Raw genomic sequence first — 16,365 nt, 5'->3', positions numbered from 1 at the left:
ACCTTCTCTTCAGATGTTACTATATGTGTGTGTGTGTGTGTGTACATATATATATGTATATGTACATATATATATATATATTTAAATAAGTTGAGGTAAATGAGTTTTTTATTCAGACATGGTCCTTACAAAAGAAATCCTAGTTCCATGGATGACAGCTGTTACTAGTTAGACTTGCATTAATATGTTTTCTTTGGACATTTGAGGAAAGTATTAAAGATTTATTTTTCTTATTGAATTAGAAGAGTCAGTGTCTTTTTTGCACTTGGATGTGCACAGAAGTTATTCTGATAAACTGCTTAATGGCAGTAGCATTCAATTGGAATTCAGGAAAAAGATCTTATAGTAGAAATTTTTCTTAGACATGAAGAGTCCTGACTCAGATAAGCAAATGGAGATGTCCAGGTTACAGATGTGCTTTTTATTTTCTTACTGTCATATTTGCTAGAAAGCTAATGAAGCTTTCAGATTTTTTTCCCATAATGTACTTAATTCTTCCATAAGAATTAGACCATCTTTTAGAATGCCTGGGATTAAGCCTTACTGGAAAATTCTGTGTTCTTTTGCCCTCTGGGCCTTCATTATTTAAGGAGGAAGCCATCCTCTCTGCCCTGGACTTTTAGTTACATAGAATTGGGTTGCTTTAGGTGGACAGAAATGAAAGAATAAAGCTGAACCCAAATAAATCTATCCAATTGGATGACTGCTTATTTTTGTTTTTTACTTGTGTGTGGTATGTTTGTTGTATGTGAGAATATATCTAATCTGGTTCCCAGAAGGCTTCAAAGTACATATTTTCTAGGAACTAACTGATTTCAGTGGATTGCAGCGATTTATACTATTTTCCAGGTGGCTGTTAAATTTTTTCTCCAACCACAGCCTCAAGCATTGCTGCTTGAACCTGTATGCAGCATTTTTGTTTTTCCTAATACATTAGCCCTTGTTTCCCCTGGGGACAAAATCTAATATTAATAGAGCAAGCAATCTACGTTGGCAGTACCAGGATAAGGTAAACATTGGACCATTGATATATGACATTCTCTTTCTGGATTATCTCCCCCAAAGAACTTATTCTCCATGATTTTCCGGTAGAACACTGAATTTTTACAGTTGGTGCCAACAGAACTGAGGGGGTATGCAATGCTCTCTCTCTCTCTCTCTCTCTCTCTCTCTCTCTCTCTCTCTCTCTCTCTCTCTCTCTCTCTCTCTCACACACACACACACACACACACACACACACACACACACACACACACACAGAGTGGAGTTTGATTGACACTCAATGCATGCGCTAGTGCTCACGCTTACAGACCTGAAATTTAATGATTCAGCAGCTCTGCAATATTTGAGGTGGTACTACCCCCAAATCTATAACAAACCCCAAAGCCCACAAAAATAATGCTAAAGAACAAGGATCTGCAGAGATGACCCAATAGGAAAGAACTCTAGTGACTGGTAAGTAGCTGAATTTTTTCCAATGTGTAAGTCCACACAGTGCATGATCTCTCTAATGCTGAACCTAATGGTAATCCACTGTTCTGTCTGTAGTTGAATGCAATCATTGACCAATTTTGAATTAACTTTTATAGTATTTTTTTAACTAGACTTGTGGTTCATTTGGCATAGGATTCTCCCTCTGCCAAAGTAGCTCTGTAGCAGTTCTGTAATTTATTGTCTTAAAATGTCATCTATAAGTTAAAGGACTCCACATTCAGAGAACCAGTGTCAGAGGTAGAGCTGACTCCAAATCTAATTGACACCAAAGTTAGCTCACTATCTTTGTTACTTACTAATTTTTATTTTAAGGAAAATCATGCCTAAAAAAGGGCATTACTCTTTTTATTTCTCCCTTATACCTACTAAATTTACTTTTGCTAATGTTTGTTCTCCTTTTCTTGGACCCTTTTTAAAGGGGATCAGATTTCTAATCCCAGTTTAGAAGTTGAGCCCATTTTAAACTTGGAGGGAATCCTAATCTATAATCTTCCTTTTCTTTCAGATCTAAAATCTATTCTATAAAGAGCCCCTTTTATACTGAAGTCTCCCTCTTTCCTCACACTCACCTCCTAATAAAGTTTGAGTTTTATGTATAAACTCAATCAGGAAAATTCCCTTCAGATTCTTCTTTTGGGCTATCTTCAGACTTTTAAAGAAGAAAAGGTAGCCTGTTTCTACTCCAGGCCCATAAATTTAGGAAGAAAGTGCCTAACCCTATGATAAACTGAAACCTATGAAATGAAATGACTCATCTGAAGTCATCCATGTAGTGAATGACGAGCTTGGACAAATATCCATGTCCTCCATTTCTAAATCAAGTATTCTTTCCTCCAAACTGAGCTTTTCCCCAATAACTGATTCCTCTTCCCTGTAGTATAATCCTGCTTCCTAGCTCACCCACTCTCTCATCCACCAATGCAGCGCGACCATGATGCATAGATTAGAGGACAAGCTATCTAAGGTATGCATGCCACAAAGAAAAAATTGTTTTGTTGAGAAAACATAGATGTTTATCTTCAGTTAACCAAAGGGTAATTTAAAAGAACTTGGAAGAAGTACTTTAAAATGACATACTATTTTCAAATTTTATTTGAAAAATGTTGTCGCAGCCAGTAATGAAAAGAAAGTATAGTGTAAACTTGACAATATTATAGTCCTCCTTCTACTTTAATCTTTTTCTAGGGAAGGAGATATTAGACTTTCTTTTGGCTTTTTTTTTTTGCTTTTGCTTCACTAAAGGTCTCATTGTCCAAAGAAGAACTGTTGTGGAAATGTGAGACATGTTAGAATACGAAACCAGTTAGTTACCTAGGAAAAGATGATGGCTGACAAATGTACCAAGTCTCCATTGACTTTCAGTCTTCTCGCTTCTAAAACCAGTGTTTTTCTCTGTATTACTTGTATATGTCATTGTAAATGGATAAAATGGATAGCAGGGAAACATTTGTAAATAACCGCTTCTTTTCTTTTTCAAAATGATGCTTCTTGCTAACAATCCTGAAAGAAAGTTCTACTTGCAGACACCTAGAACAAGCAACCTGCTCCTTTGTCTTATACCTGTTTAATTATTCATTATAAAATACTGCCTTGGAGGATTCTGAAAGCTTTCTTTTTTTTTCTTCTTTTTCCTTTTTTTTGGCCTTTATTAAACTTGCTTTTTCCTCTAAGCTTTTCATATTCTTCGTGATTTCCTGCAATTTCATTTACATACCAAATGGCAGCAGCATTATACACCATGCTTTTTCAAAGAACCTGATGAAACTAGTGTGGTGATTGTCTACTATATAAGACCTGCTTGATTTAAAAATTTCCATTTATTGTTGACAGCAATCAAGACTTTTATGCTTTATGCTTTGAAGACAGAGGCACAGATATAGATATTGATACATATCTTTATCTATATCTATGTGAGCTTGAGTTTATTATTTCAAATTAAATAGCTTTGGGTTCTCAATAGGAAAAATGGGAGACTTTCTATTTTTATATATCTTACAGATTGTCAATTCATACTATTTGATCAATCCCCAGCTTTATTAGCATTTTGTTTAATAACTTGCCCTGATTTTTGTTGTATTTTCTTTTTTGTAGATTCCCTGCAGGCTCAGCTTATCAATATGGGTGTTATTCCTACGTTAGTGAAATTATTAGGCATCCACTGCCAAAATTCAGCTCTTACAGAGATGTGCCTTGTTGCGTTTGGCAATTTAGCAGAACTTGGTAAGTCTTTAGTCACAAGTCAAAACATATCTTCTGTTGTAATGTTTTGGTGAATTGAAAATGTGGGTAGTAAATTAAATAAACTTAATCGTATGTAAATATTCCTTTTTTATGATATTACATTTTTAACACTGTTTAGTTGCCTGTCTTGTCCTTTGAACTTCAGTTTATTCACTGAGGTATATCTTACATTGCTTAATGGCATTATATTTGAAATAGTTTACAGTTTACCTTAGTATTCCTACATAAGATTGAGCAAGTGATCAAGATTCCTAGAGGGTTAGAGGAAGATGTAACTTATAAACCTCTATCTGAATTGTCAGCTGAGAATATGAGGCTTTAATACTTCAGAAGAATAAAGTGTTTTATTCATGAATAAGGGAGAAAAAAAGTGAACTGATGAAAAATAACAGCTTAAAACTAAAAGTTCACAGTAAAAATTGTAGAATGTGTTCTGACCTTCCTTACATTATCCTTTAAAATGTGAGACTTTATTTGGCCCTCAATGTGGCCCATTTGAAGTCAAAGCCATAAAAATTGGGAGTTGTATATTTGTTTTCTCTTTTCAGCCAACTCTTGGTTCCCTATTTCAAATTTAGAGCATTGAGAAGTTATCTTTAAGCACTAGAGAACTGGTTTTTAGCCATACTGGCCTTCTTGCTGCCCCCACAAATACTTGGCATGGAATCTCCTACCTGAATGCAGGCTGATCTCCTTGAATGGATTCTATTCCTTCTTCCCCTCCTAACCTCTATTAGGACTCTTGATTCCCTTCCCTACTTAGTGTTCCCCCACCCTTTACTGATGGTCTACATTCTTCTTACTTATATGCATATATGTTATGGTGTACTGTGTGCCCCCTCCCCCATCCCCCAAAACAGGGAATGGAAGTTTTCAAAGGGCAGCAACTGTTTCCTGTTTGTCTTCTTCTCCCCAGGGCTTAACATAATGCCTTGTACATAGGACACACTAATAAGTAAGTGCTCATTGAATTGAAATGAATGTAATAGAATTGAACAGTTTGAGGATTTTTATAGCTACAAGGTGGACACTCAGCCTTCCTTTTTCTAACAGATAGTTTCCATTGGTATCCCTGCATTCCTTTAGGAATAATACTGTTTTTAAAAAAATAAGCAACTCAAAGTGTATTTCTGTCTCCTATTGCAAGTGACTACTTACTGGAATCTTAGCTCAATGCTTAAGAAGCTTGTCCTTTGTATACTGTTGTGAAGTTGGAAAAAACATCTGCACACCCAAAAAAGACTGATGTATGAGTGCACTTCCCTGAGTGTCTTTTCCCCTCTCTTTTATCTCATTTCCATCAGCTGTCTCTGATCCATGCTCATACTCTCTCCCAACATCCATCATTTCAGTGAGAAAGAATTTTCATTCTTCAGGATTAGGGTGGGAATGGGTTCTGTCTATCCAATGTAGTGGATTAAGTAGAAATGACGCTGAGTTCCTATGCCAAGGCTTATTAAGAGTTATAAAAAATATGTAAATTATTAATTTTCCAGGCTATGTCCAAATAGTTGATACATCACAGGACCTCACGCATGATGTATAAAATAATTTCAAATTCAATTCTGTCAACTAACATATGAAATATGCAGAATGTTAGGTACTGGGGTTACAAACATGAAACATGGAACCTACCATCTAGTTTTGGGGAGGGAAAGAATAAAGGAAATATATATAGAGAGAACATAGCTTATAAGAAATATATTAGAAAGATTAGAAGAGTGCTATTAGAAGTTTGGGATTGGAGAAGCTACTTTTACCTGGAGGAATCAGGAAAGAGACTGGTGGTTGAGAGGCTAATTTGAAAACTATTTTGATGGTCCAGGTGAGAGATAATGGAAGCCTAACCATTGTTGCAGTAGTGAGAGTTCAAAGTAATTAAATGGATATGAAGATTGGGAGAATAGAACTGATTCCAAAGGTTCAAACCAGCATCTGGGGAAATTATAGAAAAGTCTCAGTTTGTTAGGATTTTATTATCTTTTTCTAAAAATGTAGGGTTTTTTCCCCTCAAAATCCACTTATCTCTAAAAAAAACCTCTAATGAGATAAAAATTATTTTTTTTCCTTTTTTTTAAACCCTTACTTTCCATTTTAGAATCAATACTGGGTATTGGTTCTAAGCCAGAAGAGTGATAAGGGCTGGGCAATGGGAGTTAAGTGGCTTGCCATGGGTCACACAGCTAGGAAGTATCCGAGGTCAGATTTGAACCCAGGACTTCCCATCTCTGGGCCTGACTCTCAATCCACTGAGCCATCCAGCTGGCCTCTTTCTTTTAAATTTAAGTTTAATTAATTAATTAATTAATTAAGAATATTTTCCCATGGTTACATGAATCATTTTCTTTCCCTCCCCTCCTAATGCTCCCCTCCCATAGCCAATGAGCAATTCCACTGGTTTTACATGTGTCATTGATCAAGACCTATTTCCATTTTATTAATATTTGCACTAAGGTGATCGTTTAGAGTCTACATCCCCAGTCATATCCCCATCGACCCATGTGATCAAGCGGTTGTTTTTCTTCCGTGTTTCTATTCCCACATTTCAATTTCTCTGGATGTGGATAGTGTTTTCATCATAAGTCCCTCAGAATTGTCCTGGATCATTGCATTGCTGCTAGTAGAGAAGTCCATTCATTCAATTGTGCCACAGGGTGTCTGTTTCTGTGCATAAGGTTTTCCTGTTTCTGCTCCTTTCACTCTGCATCAATTCCTGGAGGTCGTTCCAGTCTCCATGGAATTCCTCCACTTTATTATTCCTTTGAGCACAATAGTATTCCATCACCAACATATACCACAATTTGTTCAGCCACTCCCCAATTGAAGGGCAACCGCTCATTTTCCAATTTTTTTGCTACTGCAGAGAGCGTGGCTATAAATATTTTTGTACATATATTTTTCCTTATTATCTCTTTGGGGTACAAGCCCAGCAGTGCTATGGCTGGATCAAAGGGCAGACAGTCTTTTATCGCCCTTTGGGCATAGTTCCAAATTGCCATCCAGAATAGATGGATCAATTCACAACTCCACCAGCAATGCATTTTTTAATGTCTGAATGTTGCCACATTCCCATTGTTTTACTTCTTATGTGAATGCGTATTCACTATTTATAGAGAGTAATCTATGTATGGTTTATCTTTCTTTTGTGAGTGTAAGTAAATTTGGAGCCAACTGTTTTTGTCTTCATTGTGGACTTAAGAAAATCCAGCACTTAAAAATTTTTATTAGCCATAGCAAACTTACTTGCAATATTTAATTACTTTTACTAGACTGAATGGCTTTTTCTAGAAAATGGGCCCCAAATGAAAGAGACCCTACAATCAGAGATTAAAGTATTTGTATGAATACTATGCCAACTGATGCCCTTAAATAAAAATAAAAGACTTTTTGTTCAAGAGTGCACTGTCTGACACAAAGTTGCCCAAACAATGTGGGGAAGAATGGGAAATTCTGGGAGGAATGATGTGTGACTACAGACTGATTCTGTATAGGTTATTCCATAGCACATTCTAGGGAGAATGGATAGCATTTAAGAATCATTTAGTTTTGAAATTGAAATGGTGATCTGTGTGACACTATTTCTTATTGAAATAGAAATGTTAATCTGTGGAAACTCTTGCTTGTTGCTGCATTGACTGGATGCTCTGGCTTGAGACTAGAGAGTGCTGCTATTAAGTGTGGGGACACATGTGATGGTACTTAGTTACAATAGAGGTAGAGATACTACAGAGATAGAGAGAGATGGAGCCACAGGGGATACTGCTACAGTGGAATGCTCTGGGGTTTGCCTACTGGTCCCTACTGATGACTAGTAGATCAGTATTTCCTAATCTCCTCCTACCCTCTCTCCCTCCCTCCTTCACCTCTCCTCCCTGTCTCCCTCACCTCCCAGTTCTTCTTGAAGCCTTTGGCTTCTTCCCTCCCCCCCCCCCCCCCCCCGAGTGAACTATAAAGATACTCTTTTCTTTTCAAGTCAGGGGTTTTATTGGAAAACAGGATGGGAAACTGAGGTAAGAGGGATAAGGGTGTCCCTAAACTATAAGGAGATTATGAGAGCTTGAGAAGTCACAACTGTGACAGAGGGACAGTCAGAGATGGAGGACAACAGTTAAAATCTTCTTTCTTCTTCACAAAGCCACTAAGAAAAGTCTCTCCTCCAACTCTTGGTCAGTCAAATCTCAGAGAGAGAAGAGGTTTCTCCCTTGGTCAGAGAGCCCAAAGCCAAGTCAGCCCCACAAGGGTCCTCAGCCAGCCTCAACTGCCAACTCCTGAGAACATTCCATTTGGAACCTTCTTCTTGATTGACAGCCATGTCCCCAGCTTTGGTTCTTGCATCTTGGCTTATAAGTCCTCTCTCTCTCCATGCCTCTACCACAGTTTTAAAAACTTGCTTTAGATGCCAGTAACACTTTCCTATCCCTAACTAGGAGTGTAGGAATGATTGTGGGGGTGATGGTGATAGTCATCTCTGAAGTTCATTGTCTCTTTATGATGACCCAAAGTTCTTAAAGGCTACATCAATGGAGGGCAAGCTTTAACAGGTCCTGCCAATGTGTGAAAGAACTACAATCTCTATTAATGCCCTCACTTTGTAATCAAGAATCCTTGAGGGGCAGCTGGGTAGCTCAGTGGATTGAGAGCCAGGCCTAGAGATAGGAGGTCCTAGGTTCAAATCTGGCCTCAGACACTTCCCAGCTGTGTGACCCTGGGCAAGTCACTTGACCCCCATTGCCTAGCCCTTACCACTCTTCTGCCTTGGAGCCAATACACAGTATTGACTCCAAGATGGAAGGTAAGGGTTTAAAAAAAAAAAGAATCCTTGAAGTGCTGTTATAATGATGACAATTGCTAATAGTAGTGGTCATAATTTAACGCAGTAGTCCTTTATTTGTACATTTGAAAAGGTTTTGTAGTAATGAAGAGCTTTACCTGCATTATCTTCTATCCTGTTTGATCCTCACAATTTCCCCTTGAGAAAACTAAGAATGAAAGGTCATATAATTTGCCTAAAGTCTCACAACTAGTAAAGTGGCTGAGCTGGTTTTCTGATTCCCAAGTGCAGATTCTTTATATTATGGCACAGTTCCCCCTAATAGATTAAGCCTATGATCAGTCATATCTTTTATTTTGTAATTCATTTTATTTTTAATTTATGATTTATTTTTGATGTTCATTAAAATTTTTTTTGAGATCCAAATTTTTGCCCTCTCACCCCTCCCTCAGTTACACATGTGAAATCATGCAAAACATTTCTATATTAGCCATGCTGCCAAAAAAATGTCAAGAAAAATAAAATTTAAACCAAGACTCCATCTGTTCTTTCTCTGGACGTGGATAGTATTTTTCATCATAAGTCTTTCAGAATTGTCCTGGATCATTATATTGATCAGAATGGCCAAGTCATTCACAGTTGATCATCATACAATATTGCTGTTACTGTGTATGATATCCTCCTGGTTCTGTTCACTTCATTTTGCATCAGTTCATATGAGTTTCTCCATCTTTCTTAATATTTCTTGTAGCATAATACTATTCCATCACAATCAAATATCATAATTTCTTTAGCCATTCTCTGATTGATGGGCTTATTCTCAGTTTCTAATTTTTATTACCACAAAAAGAGCTTTTATAAATATTTTTGTTCATATAGGTCCTTTTAATCTTGAGATATGGACTTGATAGTGGTATTATGAAGTCACTGGGCTTGTTGTATAGTTTTATAGCCCTTTGGCATAGTTCCAAATTGCTCTTCAGAATGATTAGGTCAATTCACAACTCCACCAACAATGTGTTAGTGTCCCTATTTTCCCACATCTCCAATATTTTATATTTCCCCTTTATGCCATATTAACCAATCTGCTAATGTGAAGTGGTACTTCAGAATTGTTTTAATTTGCACTTTTCCAATAATAATTTACAGCATTTTTTCATGTCTTAAGATAGCTTTGATTACTTCTTCTGAAAATTGCCTTGTTCATATCCTTTGACTAGTCATATTTTTTAAATAAAATACTTTCTATACTTTTTATTCCTGGTTCATGATTCACTTATCTCATCCCTCAAAATTCAACATCTTAAACACAGGCATTAAGTCCTAAAGAGAACAAATGGTCAGGTAAATTATATTAATCAGAATCAGGTAAGAGAAGTTTTGATCTGGCTACTAAAGATTATTTGGGAGGCACATTAGGGTAGGTTGGGGGGATTCTGAACAACCAGAGAGCAGTATGAAGATCCTAGGTATACAAAAGGGAGAATACTAAAAATAAACTTTGGCTACTGAGCAGTTTTATTTGGGGCCCTAATAGTAACTGCTGTGCTAGTAAAAATCATCTCCCATGCTCCCTCTAGGTGCTGCCTGGTTTGATATATCAACATTCAGTTGGAAGGCAGGAATCTAAAATTCTTCAATTCAGCCCAAGTGTTCCAGACTGGTAGTTTATTGAAACAAAATTAGATACTTGTAAGTCATTCAGGAGTTAACAAGGGGAGATTTACTTAGTCCTAACAGTGGGATAGCCAGCCAACTAGGATAGGCATTTGAGGACACCCCGAGTTGATTTATCTGAGCAAAGCTCCCTTGCCTGAGTTACCTGTTGTGTTCTGCCAACCATGCTTCAAATGGATTCAGGAGACCATGAAGAGGTATCAGTAGCCTGAGCCAATCAAATTTCCCCAGAGGGTTTTAGTGCTTTATGAGGAACAATTAGCTTCACTTAAGTGGGAGTAGGAGGATGGATAGTGTTCACACCATACTGTCCTTTGGGGGTAAAATTGTTAAGGTCCTCCAGAGCAGAGATGTCCAACTGGATCCCAAAACTATTATAGCCAGACCAGATTAAAATATAATTGGGAAATGTTTTAGTAAAATAAGTAAAAATGCAATACAACATAAAGAATACAAATTCATGGTTTCCTATGTCATGATGCATCAGAGGTGTCAGTTTCTATTTTAGTTAGACATCAGAGTCCTAGAGCACCTTCTATCACATAAATGACTTTGGGACTGTTACTGGTCAATTCTGATCTTAAGGATTCAAGAGGCTTCGTCCAGGCAGCATTGAAGGAGGAAAAGAAAAATTAAAAATAGAAATATAGCAAAAACATTTGTTAGCTCCCTAAAGAGGTGACTGACTATGGAAGAGCAATAATAGAAATCCCAGCTTTTGTACCCCAGGCTTCATGTATTCTTGGCACAAGGCCTGGGCCTTAATGGGGTAATGTCAAGCCTCTGTGTTTGACTCTCAAAACAAAGGTGTGACCATGAGCAGCAAAAGGAATGGCAGGACCAAAGCAAAGATGCTGACATTGGGCACCTGTCTCAGGAGATTGTCCTCTATTGAAAGTCAAGATCTTCTCAGATCTTTACCCATGAATGGCCTCTGAAGGTTCTTCCTCCCTTCTTGTTGCAAGAAAATACCATACTGTCCCAGCAGTGTTGTACCTTATTCCTCAAAGCCCTCCCTGGGATGGAGTTCCACAGGGCCTAGATTATAATAAGCTGTGCCCCTGCCTCTTGCCATTGCCTATCCTAGTGCCTACTCTTTTACCTCTGGGCCACCATTGCTGCTGAAAAGCTGGTCTGCTGTCTGTTGCTACTGGCAGCCATGGCTCCTTGGCCACTGCCACCCAGGCCTTTTAATCCTCACCCTGACAGGATCAGCTGCTGTCCTTCTTTGCCAGGGTTTGAGTGTTGCCTCAGGTGCTGCCACTAATCCCCTCTGCCAACACAGGATAACTACCACTCCTGGGGTTTGGGCTCTTCTACCCTGGGGCTGGACTCTTCCCTTCAGCTAGGACAATGTTGCTGTAGTCCTGAGCTCTCTTGTATTGCTCAGATCTGGCTCTTTCCCTTTGTCCCTGAATCTGTCCAGCTTTATACAAACAATTGCTGCCAACCTCTCTCAACACTGACCTCATGTGTTTATAGGAGCCTTTTGGGCACTGCCACTTCTGGGCCTTAACTCTGCCTTCCTGTGCTGACACTGGCCAGCTAGGAGTATCCCTCCCTCTGCCTGGTCTACCATAGTTGATGATGTCAAAAACTGCCACACTGGACAACTTTTAGCAATTCCAAAGGATTCTAGTCAATCCTACCAGGGCTTTGGTTCTTTTTCCTATTAGTGGTAAGCTTCCTTCTTTCGGTTGGCCTAGAGGTCCCAGAACTTCTGATGTTTTGACCTTCCAAGACCCGCCACCAAGACTAAGAATGCCCGACTCAGAATCAATCCTCTCGTTTCAGGGAGAGAAGTAAAACCAGAGACTCCTCTAGGCCAATCTGTGTGTACTGTCTGCCATGTACAAGCAGAAGCTATTTCTGCCAAGGGCAGGGAAAGATGCCAGATATCTGGTGTGCTGGGTCCCCGCACTGGAAACTCCAAACAAGAGTAAGAATGAAGATTTTTTAAATTGATAACAGCACTTCTGTTTGTACTCTGTCAATCAGCCAGGGTGCAGTTGGCACATTTATCCATATCCTCAATTCCAGAAATGTCTCTGGGTTCTGCTGTCCTCTCAAGAACCTCCCACAATGGGTTGCATAAAAGAATCATAACAGAGTCAATGTGACACAATTCTGGTTGTTGCCTCAAATGCCAAATTAAAATTAACGTCAGACAGCTTGTTTAGCAGTTATTAGACAATCCTAAAATTTCAAAGATCTCTCTCAAGTTGAACACATTCCTACACTGGTGGGTTCCCATGTGCCACCCCTTAAGTGACTGATGGCTGCTTATTTAGCTCCATCATCATTTCCAAAAAGCCATTTAAAAACAGTTTACACAAATATAAATCCTTTAAAGCTGGGAGGGGCCTTCTTTCAGTAGCAAGGCAAAGGCACCTATTCCTAGCATCATATCCTGTACTGCCCGCTTTTCAAATGTAGGGGAAATACTTTTCAGTCCCTCCTGGCTAATTTGAAGGCAAACTGAGTTCAGAGGAAATTGCCAAATAGACCTTGGAGGAAGCTTTCATTACCAGGCTGATGGCCCAGGAACAACATAGCTGGAGTGCTAGCTCAGTTATCTTCAAGGTATAATTCTTAAGGAAACAGGCTATATTCCAATTAGCATCTCCTTGCTGAATGGTCACAGACACTATAAACTTACAACATTTGGGGGTGCTTCACCAGCACCATTTTTCCAGCTTTCCCTAGAAGCACCACTGGGAGCATGGAGGCCAGTGAGGCCTCATTTTCTTCTGCACTGCCCATCCTTCTCTTGAATGATCTCATTCTATTCTCACCTTGCATGACCACACAAATTGGTCTGGCCTGGGCTTGACTCAGGCCATCTTTGGTAGTTGAAATTTGATACAGTTTGAGACACTTGTTGGTCATTCGACAGTTAAAAAAAGGGAAATTTGTTTAGCTACCAGTGGGAGAAATATATTTAGTAGAGATATGCACTGGGAGTGCCCTGAGATGGTTCATTTGCCTTCTTGCCTGGGTTGCCCATTGTGACTCATCAGTCAAGCACAGGGAATTCATGACTTTCTTACTTTATACTCAAGTGACCAGGAAGTGATGTCAACAGCTCTGAACTTACCCCTGAGGGAACAAAGGCTCAAGGACATTCTTAATGCCTTTTAAGGAAAAAGCAGCCTTTCTTATGTGGGGAGAAGAGTTAGTTTACTGCTACTGTCACACTAGCCTTCTCAGTTCAGGCAAAAAAAAAAAAGATTAGAAAAAAAATTCATATTTGTGGTACCTTCATTAATTTGTTTCATTCAGGTGACCACATTTGGGGTTTTCTTGGCAAAGACATTGGAGTGGTTGCCATTTTCTCCTCCACTTCATTTTTAAAATGAGGAAACTGAGGCATACAAGGTTAAATGCCCAGGGTTACACAGAATGTCTGAGGCCAGATTTGAACCTGGGAAGACAAATCTTCTTGATTCCAGGTCTAGTCCTCTATTCACTGTGCTGCCCCCCTATGGTGCCTTACAGTTTATAAAACACTGTATTCCCAGGCAATGTAAATAACATTATCATAGTTTTACAAATGAGGAAATTGGGGTGCACAGAAATCAAGTGATTAGACTAGAAAACCTAGGAATGCTTTTAGTGCGCTGAGCCCTGCAGTTCAGTCAAGTGACTCCTCAATGAATCTAGTGACTCCTTCACTGGCTGGAGAAAGGGGTCCAAAGGCAGAGTGATAGGAGGGGGGGAAGTACATAAAGTATTGTTAGATTTAAAATAGTTTTGAGCGTTAAATAGTTGTAGATAAGAGAGTGGGAGCCATAAACTGTGATAATTAAAATGTTTGGGAGCAAGAGAAATATATATATCAATTATGACCGCTGAAATATGTTTTCTACTGTGTCTTGGTTTTATATAAATATAAGATGGTCGCCAGGGAATATATTCCCAATTTATGAATATGCCCAAGCCAACTGGGTTTTATAGAGAAATTTAATTTATAATACACTGATTAATCAATAGAAAAAGAGAGAAAGTAAGAAAGGAATAAGAATGAATAAATCAGTCAGTTGGTTTTATCACTCACCCTAGATCTCTCTAGGTAAGGCTTCTCATGCCAACCTCAGGCTCCACCTTCAAGAGAGCCTCCTTTCAAGAAATGTTTCCAGAGAATTCTCCTCCTTCAGAGCCAGCTTTCTCTCCTGGTCCTCCAACAGAGCAACCTCCTCAGTCCTCCTTCAGAGCCACCTCGCTCAGAGCAAAAAACCTCCCTCTATCTCCTCAGACCCCGCTATCTTTAAGGAAAACATCTAAGTTCCCTCCCCTCAGTTCTCACATCTACCAATCACTGTTGATCTCTCCCCTGTGCCAATGGTGGCTCTAGTTTAACCCAGGACCGCCCAGAGGTCTGCCCCCCTTTGCACATGTCTGTTGAAGGTCATATTCTCAAATAATTAAATCTTGATCTTGCTGCAGCCCTTCCTAAATCCTGTTACTCTAAGTAGGGTGGAGATTGTATTTTCCAAGACCTGGTTCTGTCATTCCAAGTATCTCTATTGTATTAATTCTAAAATCAATCATGACTCAAAGAACTTCCTGTCCTATGCTTAAGCATAGGTCAAAGCCCTTTCCATTGTTTAGCAAAAGGTTTCTGTCCTAAAGTAGTCTTAAGTAGGGAGGAGAAGGACCCTCCCATGCCAAGGGTTTTCACATTCCAATAGAGTTCTTACTATCAGTAGGAAATTTTTCAAGTATGAAATTTCCCAATGGTGAAATTTCCAACATTCATAAGTCTAAGAAATTTCAAGGTTTACAGTATATATGTGTACTCTGCTCCCCATTCACATACATTCATTCTTTTTATTTTTAATTATTGCTACAATCTATAAGGATTTCCTTATCCCTAAATTAGGACTACCTATTGTAGCGGTTTGAATGAGGGTGATTATCTGTGAGTTTAGAATTTTAAAATGAAAAGACTCAGTTTCTCTTATCTATTTCAAGTCCTACATTTGGTGGCAAAGTTGTCTTTACATGAATTTTTTTTTTTTTGGTGATAAATCAGGGTCTATAGCAGGGGAAGGAAAAGACCTCCTACCCCCAACCCCTCAAGAGTTTGGTGTCAGTGAAAGGAGAAAGGAGAGGATGCTGTGGTCCTCCAAAAGTGTCCACATTAGAACAGTAGTATGGCTAGCCCCTAAAATGACTTCCCAGCCTTCTCCTTTGTACAGGAAAAATCCTCTCTCCAATGTGTTTTAGGGAATCCTTCTTCATTTTTCCAGGTCCCTGGAAGGGAGTGATTGGTGGAAGAGCAAGGTATTATCTATTATTGCCCTTTCCAGATCTACCATTTGGATTTTTAAGCATTACAATTAGTTAATGAGACAAGAGGGGACTGTGGGGATATTCTCATGGTTGAGTTTGAACTTACTTGCAGATAGAATTGAGCCTTTTTTTTCCCAAGGCTTTGCCTGGGTTTTTGAGAAACTTTTCCCCTGCACCAGTAGTCATGAAGAATAAAGGTACCAAAGTTTATGTCCTGAACTTCTGATTTAACTTAGAACTCTCCTGAAACAGGCTGTCACTCACTCAGAGCTTTTTATTTAGTACCTCCTACATTAAGCTGTTTATGATCAATCATGTGAATCAGTAGGCAAGTGCCCTGACCTAAAACAGACCCTAACCCAGTCCCTCAGCACCTCTAGAACTTAAATCCAAGGGTATTGGAGGTCTGCTGCACTTAGCTAATAGCTGATGTGGTCCTCAAGGAGCTGGACCTCCTACTGTATTCTCATTTTTAAAAATAATTAATTAAATTTGAATATTTTTCCATGGTTAGATGATTCATGGTTTTTTCCTTCTCCCTTCCCAGAGCCAACAAGCAATTCCACTGGATTTTACATGTATCATTTTTCAAAACCTATTTCCATATTATTAATATTTGCATTAGAGTGATCATTTAAAGTCAACATCCCCAGTCATATACCCATAGAACCATTTGATCAGTCATATGTTTTTCTTCTGAGTTTCTATTCCCACAGTTTTTTCTCTGGATATGGATAGTGTTCTTTCTCATAAGACCCTCAGAATTGTCCTACATCATTGCATTGCTGCTACTTACTGTAGCTCTCCTTCATCCTAGATCTTTTCATCACCCATTCTTTTCAACTTTTATTACTCACCAAAATCTGGCTCTTTCTAAAAGATATTTC

At 38.7% G+C, this 16,365-nt stretch overlaps 1 protein-coding gene across 2 annotated transcripts in view; it reads left to right on the top strand.

The window, feature by feature from the left end:
• The window catches only part of RAP1GDS1 (Rap1 GTPase-GDP dissociation stimulator 1), a 275,766-nt gene that overhangs the window by 215,616 nt on the left and 43,785 nt on the right, over window positions 1–16,365 (top strand). For both annotated transcript variants that reach the window (XM_007495911.3, XM_007495910.3), the window contains one exon: window positions 3,586–3,714. In XM_007495911.3, coding sequence (XP_007495973.1) covers window positions 3,586–3,714 — 129 coding nt within the window. The remainder of the gene's footprint in view (window positions 1–3,585; window positions 3,715–16,365) is intronic.

This window comes from Monodelphis domestica, chromosome 6 (genome assembly GCF_027887165.1).
Source record: "Monodelphis domestica isolate mMonDom1 chromosome 6, mMonDom1.pri, whole genome shotgun sequence".
Classification (NCBI taxonomy): Eukaryota; Metazoa; Chordata; class Mammalia; order Didelphimorphia; family Didelphidae; genus Monodelphis; species Monodelphis domestica.
Note: the sequence above shows the minus strand (reverse complement) of the source record. Positions and strands in the feature narration are given on the sequence as shown.